This window comes from Sturnus vulgaris, chromosome 2 (assembly GCF_052056855.1).
Source record: "Sturnus vulgaris isolate bStuVul1 chromosome 2, bStuVul1.hap1, whole genome shotgun sequence".
Classification (NCBI taxonomy): Eukaryota; Metazoa; Chordata; class Aves; order Passeriformes; family Sturnidae; genus Sturnus; species Sturnus vulgaris.
The window spans coordinates 31,378,264-31,399,589 of NC_142244.1; the positions used below are offsets into that span (position 1 = coordinate 31,378,264).

General features: G+C 39.4%; 1 protein-coding gene across 1 annotated transcript in view; it reads right to left on the bottom strand.

Moving 5' to 3' along the window:
• The window catches only part of KPNA1 (karyopherin subunit alpha 1), a 58,325-nt gene extending 37,463 nt beyond the window's left edge, over positions 1 to 20,862 (bottom strand). The window contains exons 1-6 of the mRNA XM_014884135.2: positions 20,758 to 20,862; positions 9,109 to 9,242; positions 8,215 to 8,322; positions 6,437 to 6,536; positions 5,784 to 5,878; positions 2,460 to 2,591 (exon numbers count right to left, since the gene is read on the bottom strand). Coding sequence (XP_014739621.1) covers positions 2,460 to 2,591; positions 5,784 to 5,878; positions 6,437 to 6,536; positions 8,215 to 8,322; positions 9,109 to 9,237 — 564 coding nt within the window. The 5' untranslated portion in view covers positions 9,238 to 9,242; positions 20,758 to 20,862. The remainder of the gene's footprint in view (positions 1 to 2,459; positions 2,592 to 5,783; positions 5,879 to 6,436; positions 6,537 to 8,214; positions 8,323 to 9,108; positions 9,243 to 20,757) is intronic.
• Between the last annotated feature and the right edge of the window lie 464 nt (positions 20,863 to 21,326).

Genomic DNA, 21,326 nt, shown 5'->3' on the forward strand with positions numbered 1-21,326 from the left:
CTTTACGAACCACTCATCTGTTACCAGGGCAACAATCTGTGCATATACCGAATGAGACAAGAGTCATCTGGAAAAATACTACGCAATTGTGTACTACTGCTATCCTGTAATACAGAAGTACAAGAGCTAACTTCTCACTGCTTATACACTTCTAATTTTTGTTTCAGATGATACTATGGTGAAGTGCTTGGGGCTTTTTAAAGCTGTTTGGAAAAAAGCAGGATTACTCCTTTGTTGGCCAGCATTAAACTCCATGCCAGCTGTGAGCAGGGCTGCAACCTCCAGAGCTGCAGCACAGAAACCTACCATGAAACAGTGTAAGTAACTCTTTGCCATGGTACATTTTCCTTCTTCATCACAGCTTACTACGGAGCAATTTGTAACTGGTACTTTGAGATTACCAGCAAGAGAGATCTTGAATTTGGCAGCACCTTAACTGCATGGAAAGGTATTTTTCTGTAATGACAACCGAGCCACTCTGCCTGCCTGCAAACTGAATTTTAATATGTCAGCAGTTTATTAGGAGGGAGTGAGGGGGGAAGAAGACAGATAAACTGTGGCCCCTAAGCTCTTCTGTTAATTCACCCATTATAAGACTGAAGGCTACACAACTTAATCTAAACAGGTTTGCTCTTCCCACCTGCTCTCTGAACATCAGCAGGGATGATAACAACCTAACAAAAAAAGCAAGTTAGCTCTTGCATAGAATATCAATCATTAGGAGGAAAAAAAAGTAAGAATAGCCTTTACTATATACAGAGCACCAATCATTCTGCATGAGCAGCACTCTTCAAGTGATGGCTGAATTTGGAAAGCAATGCTACCAAGTTCAACCCCCAAAACACAAAATCTGAAAGGCTCCATATAGCTAAGTCCGGATGGATTTTCACATGGGCAGAACACAGCATTTATCTGCCATTTTGGCAAGTTCCCTATCACATTTCTAATTTCTACAACAGCAGATTCAGCTCCTCAAAGCTAAAGCAATGGAGAAAAAATACTCCTTATTTTCTTTAATACTTTTTCAAACACCTGAATTCCATTCCTCTTTAAAAGTCTTCTCAACAGTAATTCAGTCTGAGACAGAACATTGAAAATTAAAAGATACAAAGTGGAGTAACTTGAAAGCTACAAGCAACTAAGAAAAAAATCTGTCTTGTGGAAAATGTTAGGCAACCTTAAGTACAGGTGGTACATTCTGAGCCAGCTACAAGAAAGAAAGGCAAGTTACACAAAGCAGTCCAATGTTTATGAGTTGGGACTCCTCCAATCATGCATCTCAATACAGCCAAATGCAAGGTCAGACATCTAGGAACACAGAATAGAGGTCACACTTACAGGACGGAGAACTGAACCCTGGAAGTCAGTGACTCTGAAAAGAACAATGCATCATATTGGATAATCAGCTTAACCTGAGCTCACAGCCAGCTTCTGTGGCAAGGAGTCCACAAAGACACTGGGTATTTACACACCATAGTATCGAGTAGAAGTGAAAATGAGTGAAATGTCTCTGCGAAAAACAATGCTGAAAGAGTGCTACTGAGATAGCCAGTGCTTGTCATTTCATCACCACAAAAAGATACTGAAACTAAGAAATGTTCAGAAAAAGGTCACCAAAAAACAAACCAACCACCACAAAAATGTTCTCAAAATGAGAATTCAGTGCTTAATTCCACTTACTCAAGTAAAGCCTAAACCATGGTCTGCAAGTAGCTATAGGAAAAAAACACTGAACTTATTACTAATGGAGTAGAGAACGTAACAAAAGCAATACCTGGACCCAAAGATAGTCAAGGTATATAGTAAAGGTACATACTTTCAAGTTAAGATTACTATTGGCTGAAACTAAGTTTGTTAACATCATTAAAGTTTCACCACTCTAAGTCTTCAAAGCAAGATTGTATGTCTGAAGTACATCTTTGATCAAACACAAGTTACAGACCTCAAATGGAAACTACTGAATCAAATGTTTGGTCTGTGATCCCTGTGGGCCTTGAAGAATATTCATGTATGCTATAAGGAGCTTGAAGAACAAACTGTAATTTCCACTCATGCTTTATCTTGAGGAGAAACAGGCATGAAGTTTTCATATCTAAAGCAACTATTCAAACAAGGGTCCCTGAATTCCTCAATAAACAGAAATATACTAATCTGTTAGAGAACAAAATGAATTACCCCATTAGTTATGGTTAAATATATAATTTCCAGAAAGAGAAGAATGCAATACTTGCTTAGGTAATTTAACACATACTAAACACAAAGCAACTGTTGTGCAAAATTGCCATACACTGCATTTTCTCTAAAGGCTTTCTTACAGGACTCCCTTGTTCCTTTCCAGAGAAGGGGAAAAAACCCCAACAAAATACCAAACAAACAAAACAACAAAAAGTCAGACAAAAAAGCCTCCAGTTCCACAAATTAACACACACACAAAATTCAATGCTGTTCTCAATCTTTACCTGCTCCTGAACATCTTCAAACTCTGAACTAAGCAGCTCTATGAAGATGGGGACAGCTCCAGCTTGGATCACTATTCGAGTCTGAAGGGAATTTCCCGAGGCAATATTTGTCAGCACCCACGCAGCTTCAAACTGGAAAACAAAATAAAAGTCAGTTTACTAGGAGCTTTCTATGCTGCACCAAACATGGAGAGTAAATGTCTTTTAAAACCAGAGAGATCTGGCAGATTTGGCACAGGAAAAACATGAGATATTACTAATTAACAGACAATTTGCAAAGAACCAGAATCATGTGTTCAAGAGTTATCACTGTCACTAGAAACAAAAATTTGCAGCAGTTCCTTATGAGAACATCAGGTTTGCTGTGGCTTTTCAAACCTTTTTTTTTTTGCTATGCATTTATGTTACTTTTGCCTTTCTTACTGGCTAAGAACCTGTACACAAAAAAATGTGCTTTCCCACGACATGACACCTGCATTCACTGTGTTATTCCTGAAGATGAAGGAGAAGAAATTGTTTGACAAAATTTCATGGATATGAAGCAAATAAAGATCTAAAAGAGATTTTTTTAAAAATCAACCAAATAAAAACAAGATTTCTAAAAAGAAACTCAAAGTTCTTCTCGCCAACTCTGGTGATCAGTACTGATGCCAAATGTTATTAGCGTATGATGCTTTTATTCACAACTTAAAGCAAAAGAGAGATCCTGAACATTTTGCATTTTGTAACTGTTTTTGTAATTTATTATTTTAATCTCAACTTGCAAAAGCATTAACTTTTTCAAATGAAATACAAATTTAACCCTACCCGAGACCTCAGAAAACACAGATTCTTGAAATCCACGTTTGAGTAGATTTCTGCATGCTTTCAGCCCAAAGATTATTACACTACATTAGCAAATTTACATCTTATCAGGTACATTCAGAATCTGTAGATTTAAGACTGCTAAAAGCTGAATGAAAAGTAAAAACTAACAAACAGTAAAAACGGAAAGTTGTAATCTATAAATGACCAATTCTGACATTACCAAAAGATGCTGATCTAGCAATATTCCAGTGGAAATACTGACGTACTCCAAAAACTATGTCTCTGAAGAGCAGCAAGGACTTATATTTAGGGTTTAATCATTAAAACAATTCCTGTTAAGGAGTTGCACCAAATCCTGAAATGTGCCTGAAATAAGAACTCAAGAATTAAGCCTGTACTTCAAAGACTTTTCATTTGTGTTATTAAAGACTTTGGTTTTTGAAAATACAATTAATTGATACAATTAATACTGCCCTTCTGATCAACTGAGCATTCTAGTAAGATGTGATCAGAATAAACAATTCCAAAATACATCACTGCAACGTTGGTAAGGAGTATGGGCTACAAAACAAAGTAGGAACACACAAAGTCAAAACTGCAAGATTCATCATTAATGAACAAGAAGCAAAACAGTGTGACTAGAGCCGGAGGCCAACATAAAATGTTGCTTTCCTGTCATTCTACTTTCTCTGAAGTGAGTGTCCAGTGTTCTGAGGTAGTATTACTCATCTTTCAACCACAGAGGTTTCTTATCCATATTTTAAAGTTTATCCTCCAGCTTCCTACTGGTACCACCAGCTTGAACAATTCATAGCTTGGAGACTCTAAGTCATAGAAAGGTTAGAAAGTGACAGTTTCTCTCCTCCTTCTCTGTTGACACCTGATGCTCCAGGATGTATAAATTAAGGAACAGTCTGTGTGATGCTGTTCTTTTTTAAAATTCCTCTCTCCACATGAGACAAAAGTACTTGTTCATGTATAGGTAAGTGTCCCTGGAGAACAGGGGAGCTTTTTTAAGTCTTCCATTCACCTTGAGTAAAAACAAGATAAGATAGAGGAATTCCTAACAAATTGGGTCTTCCTATCACTGATGTCAGAGGTCTAGTTTTTACAAGATATTCCACTGACAACACAGAAGAAAAATAGACCATAAATTCCCATAAAGTTCCAAATTCATTAACATGGAAGTTGCTATATTCAATCCACCATACAAGCAGCTACAAATTATACTTCACTGTCTCAGAATGAGTTGAAAATCCTTCCCTTCTATAGCTAGGCCTACAGTTAGAAATGCCTAGAATGCCAAGCCCAAAAGAGTATTTTTGGAAACAATGACAGAGCAAATACAAATACAATACTAAAAAGTGAGGTCCAGAGAACTTCCCAGATGATCACAGCAAAAGTTCTACCTGCAGACCCTAAACTGCCAAGCAGGCAGAGAGATTTGGCAAGATGAAGGAAAATTACCCAGGTAGAATGGAATATCAAGAGCAGCATACTCAAGCTTGTATTTTCACTGCTTTCCTACAAACTCTTTAAGACAAGTTTGCACATTTCGACTCTGATTTTTCCTATTTCCATGTAAAAAACAATATATGTTACACCAATAAGGCCACAAGAATTGCTCCTATTTAGCCGTCTCTATAAATAATAAAAGGCATTCCATATTTTTTTACATCAGAGAGCTTAAAAATTTTCCTTTGGACCTGCAAACCAACCAGCTTAAATCTGATATATATTCTTAGTTACTGTCCCCAGACTCCTCAGGTAACAGACCTCTGGAATTCTGTGCATAATGATTTGAAAAGTAATACCTGTAAATTATTTCTCTATGTGTAAAAAACCTGTAATTTTTTGCATATTTTCAGTCAACAAAATTTAGATTTCACACTGCATGCACAAACCTGTTGCCTTATGCATTTTGAAAGAACACTGAATTTAATCTAAGTGCTGTATTTAATCGTTACATGTTAACATATTTTTTCCTTGACCAGATTATTTATTTTCTTTCACTTTGTATTAGCTAAGACAGCTAGAAATAAGACAAAGGTCTAAGAAAAATTAACCACCATTGTAGCACACAAAATGCAGTTTTTTCAAACCACAGTAAAGTTGCCACCTTTCTATGTTTATCACTATAGATTGTATTTCTAATTCTAAACTATTTTTTTTACTTTGATTAATGTAAATCCTACTTCTAAAGATTTTAATCAATTAGTACAAAGAAGACAAACATTAAAGTTTAGTAACTTTTTATCTGTTGAGTTCCAAATTTCAAGCTCCGTTTTTGTTGAAGTCTGAAGACCCCATCTTATCAATCACTCAATGCATGCCAAACATCTCTCTCTGTCCTGCACTCAGAGGTTTTGCCAGAAATTCTGATGACAAAATAGCTTTTGTAACATAATGAAGAAGGAGAGGAAGTATAGCTGAACAAATCACTGATTTTTTCCTATCTATCTCCATCACCAAATGCCTTTCTAAACTAGGAAGACAGACACATTCATATTTTTATACCTGTAATGTACAGTTTTCTTTTCGCTTCAGGAACTCCACAAACCTGGCCACCACTCCTTGTGTGCTTATGACTTCGTCTATTGGAGGATTTGGTTCTGTTTAAAATAAGAAGTTAAATTAAATACTTTCATTTCTTTGTAAGGAAATTCTCAAATTACTGCATCAAAACGATATCCAGTGACATACTGACTACTCTTTTCTTGGAGTGTGCACTTTTTCTACAATACTTCACTGAAAGGCAACTGATTCCTATCTGCCAATTTAAAAAAACTCCGGAGTATGAGGTAAAAAGATAACATGATTCAATGCACGGATGCACTCAGTAGTTTAGGCCAACTGATTTCAGAACAGCAGCTCTGTGCAGTCGCTCTGGTATGCACACGTGCAGAGGAACTTTGGTATATCAGCATGTTTGGGCCACAGAGACACTGCCTACAACACTCAAACCTACATCCAAGAGGAGATCTCACATCTGCAACAGTCAGTACAGATTTCAAGAAAATAAGCAACTATTACATACATCAAGCTGACATTGTGTCAAGCAAAGCTTGACCCAGAAATTTCAGTGTGAAATTCAATTTTAATTGCTGTCAAAGTAAAACCACATGCTAGGGAGGCTTCTACAGTTTTCTCTAAGTAATTTCAGCCCTTACCTTTAGAAAGCAGCTTTCGGAACTTCTGGGTGGCTGAGAGCTGCTGTTCTGGACTATTAGAGAAAATCATCTCAATCATATCAGCGGTGATGACTGCACTCTAACATTTAGGTAGGAAAACAGGATGAGGGTGATAGACAGCAAAAGGAGAAAAAATCTGGAATTAGTGACAAACAGGTTACATTTGCTAAAACAGTATGAGGCTTATTTCTTACTGAATAAAAACTTAGGTAAAATCATTATGGACAACAAAGGAATCACTATATATGTACATCTACATAAGGCAGCATCATTCTCAAGTGCAGCTTTGCTTTACTGAAAAGCCAAAATTCAAATTTTCCTCAAGAAATGGCAAGAAAATTACTCTTCAGAATTTTTCAGAGGTATTCTCTCCCTTCCTCTAAAACAGATGTAAAATTGTCAGCTTTAACAAAAAGTAATTATGTTAGCATTGAGATTTCCCTAACATGTACATTTTTACTTACTCTCTTATATCAAAACATATAGGACCTGTCATTTCTAGAAGAGTTGAAAAACCTAATGCTTGTTATCAACATCAAGTAGAGGTATTAAATTTCCATGATACTGTTGGATTCCAATATGACTACATTAAATCAGCAACCTTTCTTATGCTAAGTAAAATCTGACATTCTGTTCACCATATATAAAGAAACATGTAAAGAAACATAAGAAAAGACATATTTTTTCTTCCACTTCTAATCTAAATCTTCAGATACATCTGATCACAACCCTTAGACAGACAGGGAGACAGATGACAGTGCTGAAAATACTTAAGCATTGTCTGTAACAGCCAACAGCTCCAACTGTTAAGAGCCTGAAATTTATGGCATTTAACACAGCAAACTGTGTAATGACACTATCTATCAATTAGGCAAAACCCTTTCCTTACTTTTTACCCTCTATTTGTTTAATATAAGCTTCCACACAAATGATTAATGGTATTTAGGACTTGCCTGATAAACTATATATTCTATTATTGATCTACCACGCTGTTTATAAGCATTTCTCTGTTTCGCAGTAATTTTCAAGGCTCATATAATCACCAGTAGTTCAGCCTGATTTCTATGGAAACATCACTTGCATAATCTGAATACAGACATTGTGAAGATCAGCAACACTTTTAAGTGAGAACTGCACTTTCCTTAAACCTTTCTGTTATAGAACTGAAACTCTTAAAATTTTTCTTTCCAGGGAGAAAGTAAAATCTAATTCCAACAAGAAGTGTTCTTCTGTAGTTTTAAAATCTAGCATAGAAAGGAGTTCAAGGCCTCATGCAGACAGCTATGCTAGGTCTAGCAGTGTTTCCAACACTTTGGCTAAAAATGGTGCCACTTGAAAGTCTTCTAAGAAAGATTTCCACTGAGCTCCTTCTCAGCTCTGTAAACTGCAGCAACACACTGCCTGATTTGTATTTTCATACTTCAAGCGGTATGAATTTCAGATTAAAAAAACTCTGGGCAACAGTTGATAGAATCACCTGTAATGGAGATTAAATCCTGGAAGTGATCAGCCTGCCAGGAATATGATATTTTATTTAATTTTCTTGAGCACATATCCTCTGAAAAAACACTCACTATATATACCTAGCATTCTTCTCTTATATAATGTGTTTCAGGGCGGTTCATTGAAACAGCTTTCAGAGCTGTCCATCTCTGAATGTATTCTTCGTATCATTCTGGAATTTCATTCCCATCACGTCACTGCACGACAGACTTGCCCAGATTCAACCAACAGTGTATTCATTTCTCATCACTTACAGAAGTCATCTCCATGTTGTTCATCTGAGCCTCATGGAAGCCTCCATCTGACATCACTTCCTCCTCCGCTTCTTCCTCGGCTGTTGCAACATTTCGGCGTTTAAACAACTAAAGAGAGAAAGTATTTAACATGTATTTAATATATATGATATACATTACAAAGCCAATACATACACAGCATGTTGCGTTAGGCTGATACAGAAACTACACAGGCTATCACCTGAGGGAAGGCAGTAGGCAGTACACTGGCTTCGCTACAGGACTTCAACTGACAGCACACGGAGAAAGCTTAGCCATGGAGTAAATGAAAACAGCACTGTGCTAAAATATAGGTTCCTAACATTTCTGGAAAATGTTCACTGATATCTGCTTCTTTTCTTCACCATCTGCCTCCATTGACAAGCTGTCTAGCTTGCACACCATTGCTTTCTTGCAGAGGATGCTGGGGTTCAAAGACTTGATAAATTCCTGTGTATTACACATCTTCATACAACACCTTCAGGGGCTCTGACGGTCGAGTTACAGTGGCAAAGAGAGCTCTGGAGAATGATCATACCTGGATGAGCAGAATTTGGTTGCTACGACTTAGAGAAGGTACCCAGTTTAAGATGACATGAGAAGAGCTGGAGAAGCTACAGCTGCTGGTCAGATAATTTGTTCAAACCCTCAATCTGGCCAATGTTACACTTGAGTGAATGAGGAGCACTCTATGTGTTGTAGAGCCCGCAGAAGAGGCAGTGTAGTGTGCAAGTGACTCTGATTTCAGACTGACTGTGTATGAATTCAGAGGGCAGAACAACTAAGAAGGTGCTTGGGAGAAGCAGACAGGCAGAGACACTGCAAGACAGGACTGTTTAAGGACTGGTCACAGGTATCTCAATTGCTGTGCATTACCTGCTCCTCTCTCTTTTGCTTCCGTAGCTGAAGACCCTCTTCCTCCCGCCTGCGACGCATCTCATCAGGGTTTAGAGATTTGTTCTTGTAGCTCTTCAGCCGGAAATTCTCTTTTCCTGAGGTCGTCATGATTCCTTCACAATGCAATTTAAAAAAGAGGACAAAATTACTCTTCAACACATCATTTATATTGTGTCCATCTTTAAACTCTGAAACCATGAACTTCCAGCCACTGTTCCTCTACATTCCATCACCTAACTTCCAATAAAATTTAGAAGGTGTAAAGTAAAATTTCACAGAATTGTCACTTAGGTGACATCAGTCCAACAAACTTTTATTTTATTTTTTCTGAGGCTTCAGAGAGTAAGTAAAATATTTTAATAACAACTAAGGTCTTTAAGGTATAGTATAGCCTCTGCTAAAAAGAAAACTGCACTAAAAAATGTTAACATTTCTCCACACAGAGAATTAGCCAAACTACATACTCCTGTCTTTACTCAGAAATGAATGTGTCTTAGCTGCTTTTTAGCTTAATTTACTTTGCATGTGAATACAGGGGCTTTTTCTTTTTGCACTTCATAGCCAATGTTTTAAGTTACTTCAACACAACCCTGTTGAAGAAACTTGAAGAAACCCTGTGTTCCTTCTATCCAGACAAGGCCTACAAGGAAACTGAAACAAAAAGAAAAATGTTAGGTGAAGATGGTTTAACCATTGAAAATGCTCAGTCCTGCAAAGAAAGCAGTGCTATTGTTCCCTCCTCCCCACCCCCAGTCCCTAATCCTGCCACTGTTTATGCAGAGAGGCCTTTTTTCAGTCTGTGATTTCCAAGTACCCTCTGTCTTACTTAACTTCGTGGGTCAGCATTTATAGCTGCCCATGATGATTTGCACATGTACAACACCACACTTTGGAATCACTTAGCATAAAGCAGTAGGTGGAGAACTGTGTGGAAAGAACTCATCCTCCTGAAAGCAATGGGTGTGGATCAGGTCTCTACTCTTAGCTCCATTCTGCTGCTACTTCTCTCCTTACATCATCCCTTTAAATCCAAAAGAGGCTGGGAATCAAGTTCTCAAAATGTCAGTGTTTCCATGCATCTCCACAGAGATGCAGAGTCTCCAACATATTGTAAATCCTGCAACACAAAATTTACCAAGCTGCACTATATAAAAAGTTACTCTACAGGACTTTTAAAGGTCTCTTTCAAATGTTCTAACGTGCTGTACTAAATAAGCTACCTACCTCAAATTCCATAAGCACAGAATCACCAGATGATAAATGATCTCCTGTGCACTTTTTACCTTAAAATGGAGCAACATGAGTCTATACAGATTCTCAACAGCTTAAATTTTCTCTTTAACATACATCAAATGATGTATATCAAGTCTAACTACTCTTCTTTCAGTTAGCACAAAGAGCTGTAAGAGAATTTAAAACAAAAAAAGATACTCAAATATGCTTCTCGTTAGAGCCTCTTTTTAAGTTGCTGCTAGCTGATAACCATTTTTAAGAATTCTGACGATCAGAAAACTGACTTTCACAGAAAACATTTTGGACATCACTTCAAGTGTTACTATATTCTGACAATTGACATTTAAAAAACTGTTCAGGGACACAGAACTACTACATTGATTGTCAATTAGTCACAGATTGCACTGAATGCAACATAACAACCTGAGCATGTAAGTAACCAATTCAGCAGCCTTATTTTGCTGAAAAGGCTCTCTTGAAATGGCCTCTTTTTTTTAAATAAAGTTACAACAAAAAGATAAATCTCAGAGTGCCAGAAGTTCCCTACATCTTTCTTAACAGCTTTGAGACTCATTTCCTCCTGTGTTTACATGTTTGAGTTTCAAGTGTTCGTTTTTCTTACAGTATGCTTGGCAATTATATGTTCTTCACACTTTTAGTTTAAGTGACTACTATCTGTATATTAAACACACATACTATTTGAATAAGCCTGGAATTTTAACTGTAAAAAGAAGTTCAGTCAACAAACACTCAAAATTTCTTTCATTCCTAAAATATTTTGAACAAAGTATTCCATATACTTTAGAATAAGCAAGTTAAACTCAAACACCAGGTGGACAACCATGAGCTAGAAGGAAATTCCTAACAGGAAAATGGCTTTGCAGACACTCTCATCATTCCGTCCCTGACCATGAATAAACACACTACAGCCCAGATACCATCTCAGGCCTTCCATACTGGTATTAATAATTCTCCATTTTTGTCTGAAATCTGTCTTCTCCAACTCATTAGACTGTATTTGTCTTTATTTGGCATTTCAGGACTTTGGTAACTCCTTTGATAAGTTCCTGTGGTCATTTCACACCTTCACTTTCAATATCTACAAGTTCTTAATTTAATTGAATTCTTGATAGGGAATATCTTCATCCCTTAATACTGAATTTCATCTCTAATTTCTATTATGCAGCTTCCATATCCAGTGTTTCTAAATATCAATGACACAACCAACTTCATCATAAGTAAGTTTCCTTGTGTATTCTTCCTTACTGTAATTATTAACCTAGTTTCCCCATCTCCCAATTTGCATATTGATTTTCTTCCAATTAGTTTTGCTTCTGTCTTTAAGGTAATGATTTCCATTTTCCTTTCAGAGTTCTCTTAGCCCCTCCTATTGTACCTTAAGTCATTGTTTCATTTATTGAAAGTACAGGTACATTCTTTCTCTGACTTTACTACAAGCCCTCTACCCAACAGCTTCACAGGTATCATCATTCTTACACCCTCTCCAAGCCGTAGCTGCAGGTTTTGGCTCTGCTCATTTCTGACTTTCAGGACAGTTCACTTGGCTGACTAACCTCTTCCTCTATTTCATTTACTTAAAATCTTTTCAAAACACTGTATGGTCTTTTACCTGGGAGTACAAACACCTACCACCAAATGACAGGAAAGAGATTTTTTTTTCATTAAAGGTGAAAAGATTAAACTCCCTTCATCACCGAGAAGTTACCAATCCAATTAGAGATGAGTTTAGTAACTTTTTTTATAGTATACCACCACTGGTAGAAAATAAACAAAATCCCAGCACATAGCCACCTATTTTATACATCTGTCTGTCCAACCTCTATAACTTAAACCCAGAGCTATTTTCTAAAAGTAGTTCTTAGGTCCTGAATGTATCTTACAATCAATTCTTTCTTTACCATTCTTTCATTGGTTTCCTGGCTACCAGTGAAAAATTCAACGAGTGCATCAAAGATTCCATCCAGCTCACACATACTGAAAGCATTTTTGGACCTATCCAAAAGTGTGAGCACACAATGGCTTTTTAGGACTAAAAATGTAACAACTCTATGTTAGTTGTTACAGTCATCCGAGGATTGTTTGCTATAAATCTCCTCCTTTCTCAAGGATGTAGCTTTTTCCCCAGACTAAACCACAGAAGCAGAACAACTTCAAATTGTCTCTCTGGTCTTCAGCAGCTTTGGTGTGACTTAGTGGAAAATCTTTCAGTGGTCACTTTAAGTTCACCCTTGCAGCAAATAGCAACCCCTGGATCTTCTCTGCATTGTCAAAATTAACACTACTTCTGGAGAAAATCTGTGGTGGTTGTCATGGAAATGTTCTACCCGTCTTTTCTTTTCTAAAGATAGCACAGTATTGTCCACATTTTTTGATACTCCTGGCTACAGATAAAAACCTCTGGAGACCAGGTAAGGAATTTTCATGGTGTATTTATTGGGCTTTTGTGCAATACCATTCAAGCCCCATATGATACTTTCTCCTTCTCAGTTTGTCTGCCATAAAAACAAATTTTAGCAACATTAAAACACTAACTATTCCTGAATGTCTGCATTTCCATAAGGAAAACATAATCAGCAAAAAATTTTGGGATCAAGACATGAACCCTATTGAATGTGGATGTATTTTTAGCACACGTTTCTACAGGAAATAAGAAGTACGGCATTTCTCCTTGCTCATCAAGTCAAAGAAACTCTGAAACACTGGGAAATACAGGGTCACTTACTGCCATGACCTACCTTGTCCCAAGCAATCATCTAGACAGGAACAAAAATTAACTCCCTGCCTTCTTAAATCAGCTATCACTGTCACCAGACTTAAGGGCTTTGCCAGAAGAAATACCATGTGACTAATACTCTTGGATATTCCAGATGTCAGAGGTACCAAGATGTAAATATAAAGCCCTTACAAATCAAGAGCTGCATAACTGTATATATATAAACTCGGTAATTTTTACACATATAACAGCATATATGTACCATGTATAAGTAATGAAAATAAGATTACCAAATCCACTCCTGATATTAAAGACTATTAGAAACAGACTTTCTGTCTTTGGAAATAGGGGCAAGAATAAGAAAAAAAATGTGTTCCAGAAGTGTAGATGTCTACATGACATTCTACCTCACAATGGGAATAGGTCAGAAGGGGAAGACTTGAAAATTAAGGCAGAATAGGAGTTTGAAGAGAAACAGTGTAATAAAATCAAAATACTCATGATTTGCCACACTATGAGAGCACATTTCCTAACTGAGGCAGCTGTCAGAAAGAAAGGAAGCACGGGAGGCAGATGGGAGCTCTGCTGTGCTGTCACACTGCTGTCTCCTTTAGATTGCTGCCAGAGAGACACGGAAAAGATACAAGAGGCACCGTGAGCCCTGAAAGGACAGCTCGTGTTAGAAATGGCACTGTCAAGACAGAACCCCAAGCGTGACAAAAGCTGGAATTATTCAAGCGAAGAAATGCACAAAACCTTTACTTCCAAGGAGATTTTAGTTTGTTTAGTGGCTCTGCCATGAGATTCAATTCTAGATGTACTAGAGAAGAAATTTTCCCACAATCACATTTCTTGACATCAAGCCAAATACCTACAGCACAGTCTGGACAGATGTTTGAGCAATTCCCTAAGCTCTGATTACAGGATACATCACCTTCTGACACTCTTCAGTGTGAGATTAGAAAACCTATCCAATTTAAAAAGCCAACCTGAAAGTGGCACTTGGTCATTCATTGCTCTCATCAACACACTCTCAAAAAATCCCAACATTTTGGCCACAAATGCGTCTGGGTTTTTTCCTTAAGAAGTGTAGATTTTGGAGAGTGCTTCTGATATGCTTTTTGGTAATTCACAGGCAACAAGTCAGGATGCTAACAGAAGTATTTAAATCTCATGGAAGGAAATGGGCAGCTTTCTTGGAGAGGACAGACAACAAAAACCCTTCATAATAAAATCATTAATAATACAGGGCATACAGAATGATAAAAACATCACCTGGGAATAATGCTATTTCCCTGGAAAAGCTTCTAGAGCAAAATCCTACATCTGGCACCATCCTACTACAGAGATGAAAACACATCCACTAAGTCTCTATACTGTTGACAGTATCACCTGAGAGAAAAAGGAAAATAAAGGAAATCAACAGATTGACTTCTCTCTCCACTGCTGTCCCATTTTTTCAAAAACCAGCTCAGCCAGATAAACACTTTGATGAGGTTGTACCTACTTCTTTTACAAAATTATTTGACAAACCATACTGGCTTATAGAGGTCTGTGGGAACGCCCAGCTGTAGAAGCATTCACATCATCTGAGACACAGGAGTATTACTTTGTCTCGGTCCTCTGACTCTTGAAATGCTCAGGACATCTACAGGAAAGGATATTTAACCATCTTAACTACAGAAAGCTATTGTTCAAGCAAAGCATAGCCGATTTCCAAGACTTCTGCTTACCTTTCTCTAGCTATAAAAGAGAATTGGAAAACATGTCTCACGGTCACTTTACAGTATTTGTAAAGACCCGTAAAGTAGGTTTTGCTGCTGATGTATCAAACTCTAGCTCTAACAAGGAAACAAAACAATCCTATGAATTTCATTTTCTGTGGTTTATGAAAGCTGCAACAGCCAAACAGAAAAAGAAAAAACCAAGGAAGTATATTTCTGTATGCATAAAAAAACCAACCACTAACAGAAACAGAACTACCTGACAATTGGTTTCTCAGAAACTGATCTGGCACATCAGCCTGCATTACTATTTAAAACCACTGACAGCCACAGACACTTGGACACCTAATTTTTAAAAGTTTGAGGATTGTGTGCTTTTTTTTTTTGCTCTTTTTTGAAGAAACACTGCTGAACAGATTAAGAAGTAATGCATTTACAAGGCTTACTGGAAAATAGTTTGAGCAAGGGCACATGCACAATAAAAGATTATATACAGTGCATCTAGCACTTCACTATACATTCACTACCATGAAGAAATTCACAACATGTTTTGAGTTCCATTTTTTAAAGGTCCATTTTGACTTCAAGGCAGCAGATACAGTTTTCAAAGTTCCAGAAAGCTTTTAACTTGAGTGAGAAGGCAGAAAAACTGACTGTCAAAGGCAGGTCAATTTAAAAAAAAACATCTTCAAACTTGTTAACTGAGACTTTCTGACTTGAGCTGAAAACACAAAATTCCTTTACTGCGTTCAAAGACACTGGAGAACAATAAATCTGTTTAAATTAAAAATCCCTCACCTTCATTTCTATAACCCTATAGTCCCCAGTCAACCTGAAACTAAAGGTCCCACAAGTCATAAAACAAAGCAGCAAGTGATGGGGAATTAAACTATACAGCCACACAGGATTATACTGACATGAAAAAAAAAATAACCTTATGTTAATGCGTCCATCCACATGAAACAACAGAAGTGATTATTCTTGTATGCCAAATGAAAATGTAATCTGTTTTTCTGTTAAAGAGGAGATACATTCGTATTTTGATTACAGCACATCCTCCCCGCACTCACAGAATGGGCTGGCCAGCTATGTTTTTTCTGTAAGGTCATAGCTATAAGAAGGACTGCTTGAAAATTACATTTGACAGTCATCTGTCAGAAAAAAAGATCACCCTAACATTTCCAAAACTCTAACTTGCCCTGAACATTCTTTATGAGTGAACAAGAGTGCACCTTTCAGAATTTCATATCATGAAAAGAAGAAATCTCTGACAGTTTAAAACAAATTAGGTTAAAAATAAAGTAAATTATTAATTAAGTTGACTTTGTAGTTTCAAGCAGCTTTTGTTCAGAGTTGGGAATATCAGGAGGCATTGAAATCAAAGCTAGCTCATGCTTCCCATGATGACAAATCTGACTGCCACAACTGTATTATTTGCTGTGACTCAGCACTGTGGAAGATGTGTGCAAACCCACAAAACAACAGTAAGTCAAAATTCTGATTTCGTCCTAGCTTTGGACATCAGTAGTGGAAGAGTCACACAGCACTGAGGTATCAGCCACATCAAGCCAAAACCCACAGGCACTTCAAAACTTGGTTATGTTAATTCTGACCCCCTCATCCCATTTATGCCTCCTACCAAAAGCTCCTGAATCCAACAAACAGCACATTTACAGAGACACTTCTCTTTTCTGATAACTTATCAATACCAAAAAAAAGGTAGAATAAGAACACATAGGTAGTGGAAGAAAGGATTATGTGGAAGTTCTACAAGATTGTCTTTTAAGAGACAATCTCACTCTACTTCAGACAAAAACCACAACAACCTAATGTTAATCACAATATTATGATTGGACTTTACTTATAGACACATATAGTTTGTGATCCACTAATAGGTGACTTGTTTGGAAAATGACATTTTCATAATTCAACAGGTGAATTTGCTTCCAAGTGTTACCTTAGCACTAAATTTGGTAGGCTTACAAAGCCTTCTTTGGAATCCGTTCAGGATGTTTAGCCACACAGTATTTATTTTACGGTTATACAATAAGCACATCACTTAAAATAATCTCAACTTTATATAAAATAAAATAAAGATCTGTGTGTGCCAAACCTGTTAGTACCTCACAGAACATATGAGTCCTCCTGTTGAGCCTGACAAGCACTCCGAACTACCAAATAAAAACAGAAAAACAGAGAAAATAAATACTCTGGATCACATGGAAGCTGGCAGCAGCAGCTGACTGGCTAAATCTTAAGTTTTATGACACAGTCTGAAAGCTCAGTCCATAACTCTCCACACACATCCAGGAACAGTCGTATTTCTTTCAGTTCCAATGCATTTTAGCATCTGTCTCCCCATGACACTAAGCAAACAACTGTTTCAAGAAAGTGCTCACATTATTCCAAACTAAATCTCTTTTGTCACTGAACTCCATTTATGCCTGTCTAACATGAAGAAGCCAGCAGAAGTGACCCTGTGATGTGCAGTCTACCATTACTTTCTAACACTTTTTCATACCTTCCTGCTACCAACATCCTTAATGAATCAATTCTGCTGAAAGAAAATTTACTGTCACTTGTCTTAGACTGCCTCTACTTTTTATCCTCAAATGAATTATTAAGTCTGCACAGCGTTTAATGCAATGCAAGATATTCAGGAGGTGGTATAATAAAATTTCCAATCCTACAGGTCTACAGATTTTATATTCAGTAGAGGTTTTCAGAGTATTTAGCTTAAAATTACCTCCTCTGTTTTTCCAGAATCCCTTTACCTTGTCCACAATAATTTAAAAGTACTGATCTATCTACAGGCCTTGCATTCTACTGCTGGCATTTTGTATACTCCACATTCATTCTCGGAAATAACATCGAGCAGTTTAATCCACTTACTTGCTTAACAGACTTTAAAAACTGTAACAGAGGAGGTTTTTTTCCTTCAGAGCAGAAAAAAAGCTGACTTGCTATCATAATGCACCCTCTATTCTCTGTAATTTACATCAGCATTTCTTTATTCGTATTATTATATTACTTAAACAAGTACAGCCATTATGCTTTAGCCCCTTAGTATGAAGCTGAATCATTTTTCTATCAGTTCAGCTTCCACTTGCTCTCTAAAGAGAAGTGGCCTGGTCTTTCAAACCTGTTTGTCCATTTCATCATTCCAGAACCTCCTGTGCAGATATTTCAGCCACTCAGAATATTTCATGAAGTGTGTAATTCCTTTAATGTCTTATTTTTCTTGATTTGCTCACAGCCTACTAGGCTCACTCACTATTCCCTTTGGCCTTCAGAAGTATTTAAACAAATAAAATAAATTTAGCTATTTGCTGCTGCTCTTTTATTACTCTTGTGTTTCAAATTATCATTAAAGCCCCTAGCCCTAAACCACATTTTTTTTTAATCTACTGTATGCTATTTTGGAAAAACTTGCTTTCAGTTTTTCAGGGAGGCATCGTTTTACATCCATTAACCTCTTGCCATAAAAGTTACATTTTAAGAACTTGTTTATTTGCCTTTAAGGGTGCACTTTTCTTTGTGTTCTTAAAGATAGAAGTCAAGCTCCCTCAAGAACTTGTAAAACACTTCAGAAGAAAAAATTCACAACCCTGTGGAGGGACAAACAGAAAGATTTTAAAGCAAGCCTGCAGAAACAGGACCATAAAAGAAAATGTAGCATTCTATTAACATTAGCTTATTCAACAGAAGGGGAGAAAATAAAAAAAAAAGAAAGGAGCACTGTATAGAAACACTAAAGCTGAAACAGGACTATCAAATAACCTGCTTAAATAAACACTTACACTTAGAAGTTTCTATAAAGAGCCTTTCAGAAACTGCTACAACTGACTGTAGGACTTTTTAGTTCTCATGGTGACTTGGGCCAGTGCTGCGGCCATGGGCAGTATGCCTTTCCCTTTCCAAATGCGCTGAACTGGGACTTCTCCAGGGCCCAGCACTCAGCTGAATATACAGGACCACATGAGCATGCCAGCTCTGAAATCATCAACACGCAGAACTTAATATCAGAAAAAATCAACACATGGCACACTGACAGCAAAAGGTGAATACCCTGGTACAGCATCAGAATGAGATGGGATGTAACAAAGACTGTTTTGAAGCTAGGGGGCAGACAGGAGATTCCAAGCCCCCAAAAGTCACATCTCTCAGAAATGAAGCATCGCTGAGTATGTTTGAAAGACTGTGAAAGGAAAATCCATGCTGAGAAAAACCTCATGTGTCATCTTAAGTTACTGTGCCTCAAGCTACAATTCATTTCCTCTGTGCCTGTGGGTAGGTCTAAAGGGTAATTAAAAGGTGTAACCACAGTTCAAGTAGAAACTTCAAAACTTGTTTTGAATGAGCTAGCTCACATGTCAATGCAAGTGGTAACACCGAAAGGAGAACACAATGAAGTTACAATAAAAACAAGGCTAAATATACAAAAGGTCAGCTTGATACAACTTATTAATTTACACAGTGCTTCATTAACTATTCTACTCTAACTACTAATTGCCAGAGGAACGTACAAAATAGCTTTAAAATAAAGAGCTTCTAAGGATAAAGTTGCAATCCCATTTCGTGAGAGCACATAGACATATCCCAACTTTGTTAAGTCTTTCATTAACATCAAGCAGTCAGAACAGAAAATACACCAGCAAACAAAAAATCCAGAGGAACAGCAGCTTGAATAAAGGATAAAGGGACCACTAAACACCACCATTCAGCATCATTTGGGAATTTTGCAGAAACAGCAGCCCGGTATTTTCACAGCTCATGACGTATCTTTTCAGCTTGGAGTTTCATTTTCATGAAACGCCCTCAAGAGGCAAAGCTTAAAATCATTGTTACATGGACCGCGCTACAGGCAGCATAGATTTAGAGACTATGAATGGGACGAGTTTCTGTTGCATATCAAGTCTCTGGAAAAGGACAACTGGAAACGGCTACCAAGCACAAACCTTTCATTGTATGCAGGCAGTCAAAGAAATAACGCTGTGAAACAATGAGAGGCCACGGGGTGATATTTGCAGGGAGATGGCAGAACTTTTTTAAGATAAACCAACACCACTAGCGAAAAAAATGTCAAAAAGCAAAAGCTTGGAAGATCCGGGAGAAAGTTTCCCTTCCCCTCCACAGAATCAATTAGGTTGGAAAGACCTCTCATATCACCGAGTACAACTATGACCCAACACCACCATGTCAAACAGACCATGACACTGAGTACCACGTCCAATCTTTCCTCTAACACCTCCAGGGATGGTGACTCCACCATCTGCTTGAGCAGCCCATTCCAATTTAAGCACGCTTCTCGTGAAGAAATTCCCCCTAATGTCCAAGCTAAACCTCCCGTGGCTCAGCTTACGGCGATATCCTCTCCTCCAGCTGACACTCTGTCCCTGCTCGCATCCCGTCCCGCCGTGGGAGCAGCAGCACCAGGTCAGCCCGTCCCGCGGCACGGAGTTGCCCGACTCCGCGCAGGCAACCACGGTGACTTCCAGAGCCAGTGCGCGGCCCCACCATCGGCACAAGCCAAGAGAGTCCCTCCAGCCACGAGGAGCCTCTCCCCGGGCTGGGCAGGGCAGAACGGGTCCGTCTCTCCCCAGTTCCCCAGGAGGCGCGGGTCCGGTCTCGGTCCTGATCCCGGCCCACACGCGCGCGCCGCTCCCGCCGCGCCGGTCCCGGCCCCGCCCCGCGCGCGGCCCCCGCGCGCCTGTTGCGCGCGCGCGCGCACGGGCTGAGGGTTCGCGAAAGGGCTCCCGCCGCGCGCGGCACCCCCGGTCCGGGCCTCCCCTCCCCCGCTTCACAACCCGAGCCGCCGGCAGCCGATCCCCGCCCGGTCCCTCCTCCCGCGGGGACGCGGCCCCGCGCACCGCCTGACTGCCGTCACCCTCGCTCCGCCGGCGCCGAGGTAAAGGGGCTCCCCCCCGGCCCCCGTACCTGCTGCCGGCCCGGCGCGGCACCGCGCTGTCTCTTCTCGGGCCCGAGGCGCGCGAGCGCCGCTCCCTCCCTGCCTCCCTCCTTCCCTCCCTGCCTGCCCGGCGCTGGCTGGCGGCGACACTGCGCACGCGCGCGGCTCATCGCGGCGCCCTCTGGGAGGGAGAGCCCTTCCGGCGAGACCGGCCGGCGGCGGCGGCGCCCTCCTCAGGACGGCGCGGCCCCGAAGGAAAAACTACGAGTCCCAGCAAGCAGCGCGCACCCCCGCGCGGGCGCTCTTCTCCACGTGCCACGGGGCACGCCGGGAGTTGTAGTGCGACGGGTGGCGGCGCCGCGCCCGGGAGGTTTTCGGGAGCGGAGAGGAAATGCCGCATCCTTTGCCGGCCTGAGGGGCGGTGGCAGAAGGCCAGGAGAGTCGCGTGCCGGGGCACGGAGGCGGTGGTGGCGATGGCGCAGTAGCCGCCAATGTCACGGCGGTGTTAGGCCCCAGTACGCCGCCCGCCAGCGCGGCCGCCAGGGAGTTCCGTGCCGGGAAGCGCTGAAAGGGGCAGGGATACTCCCGGGGCTGTTAT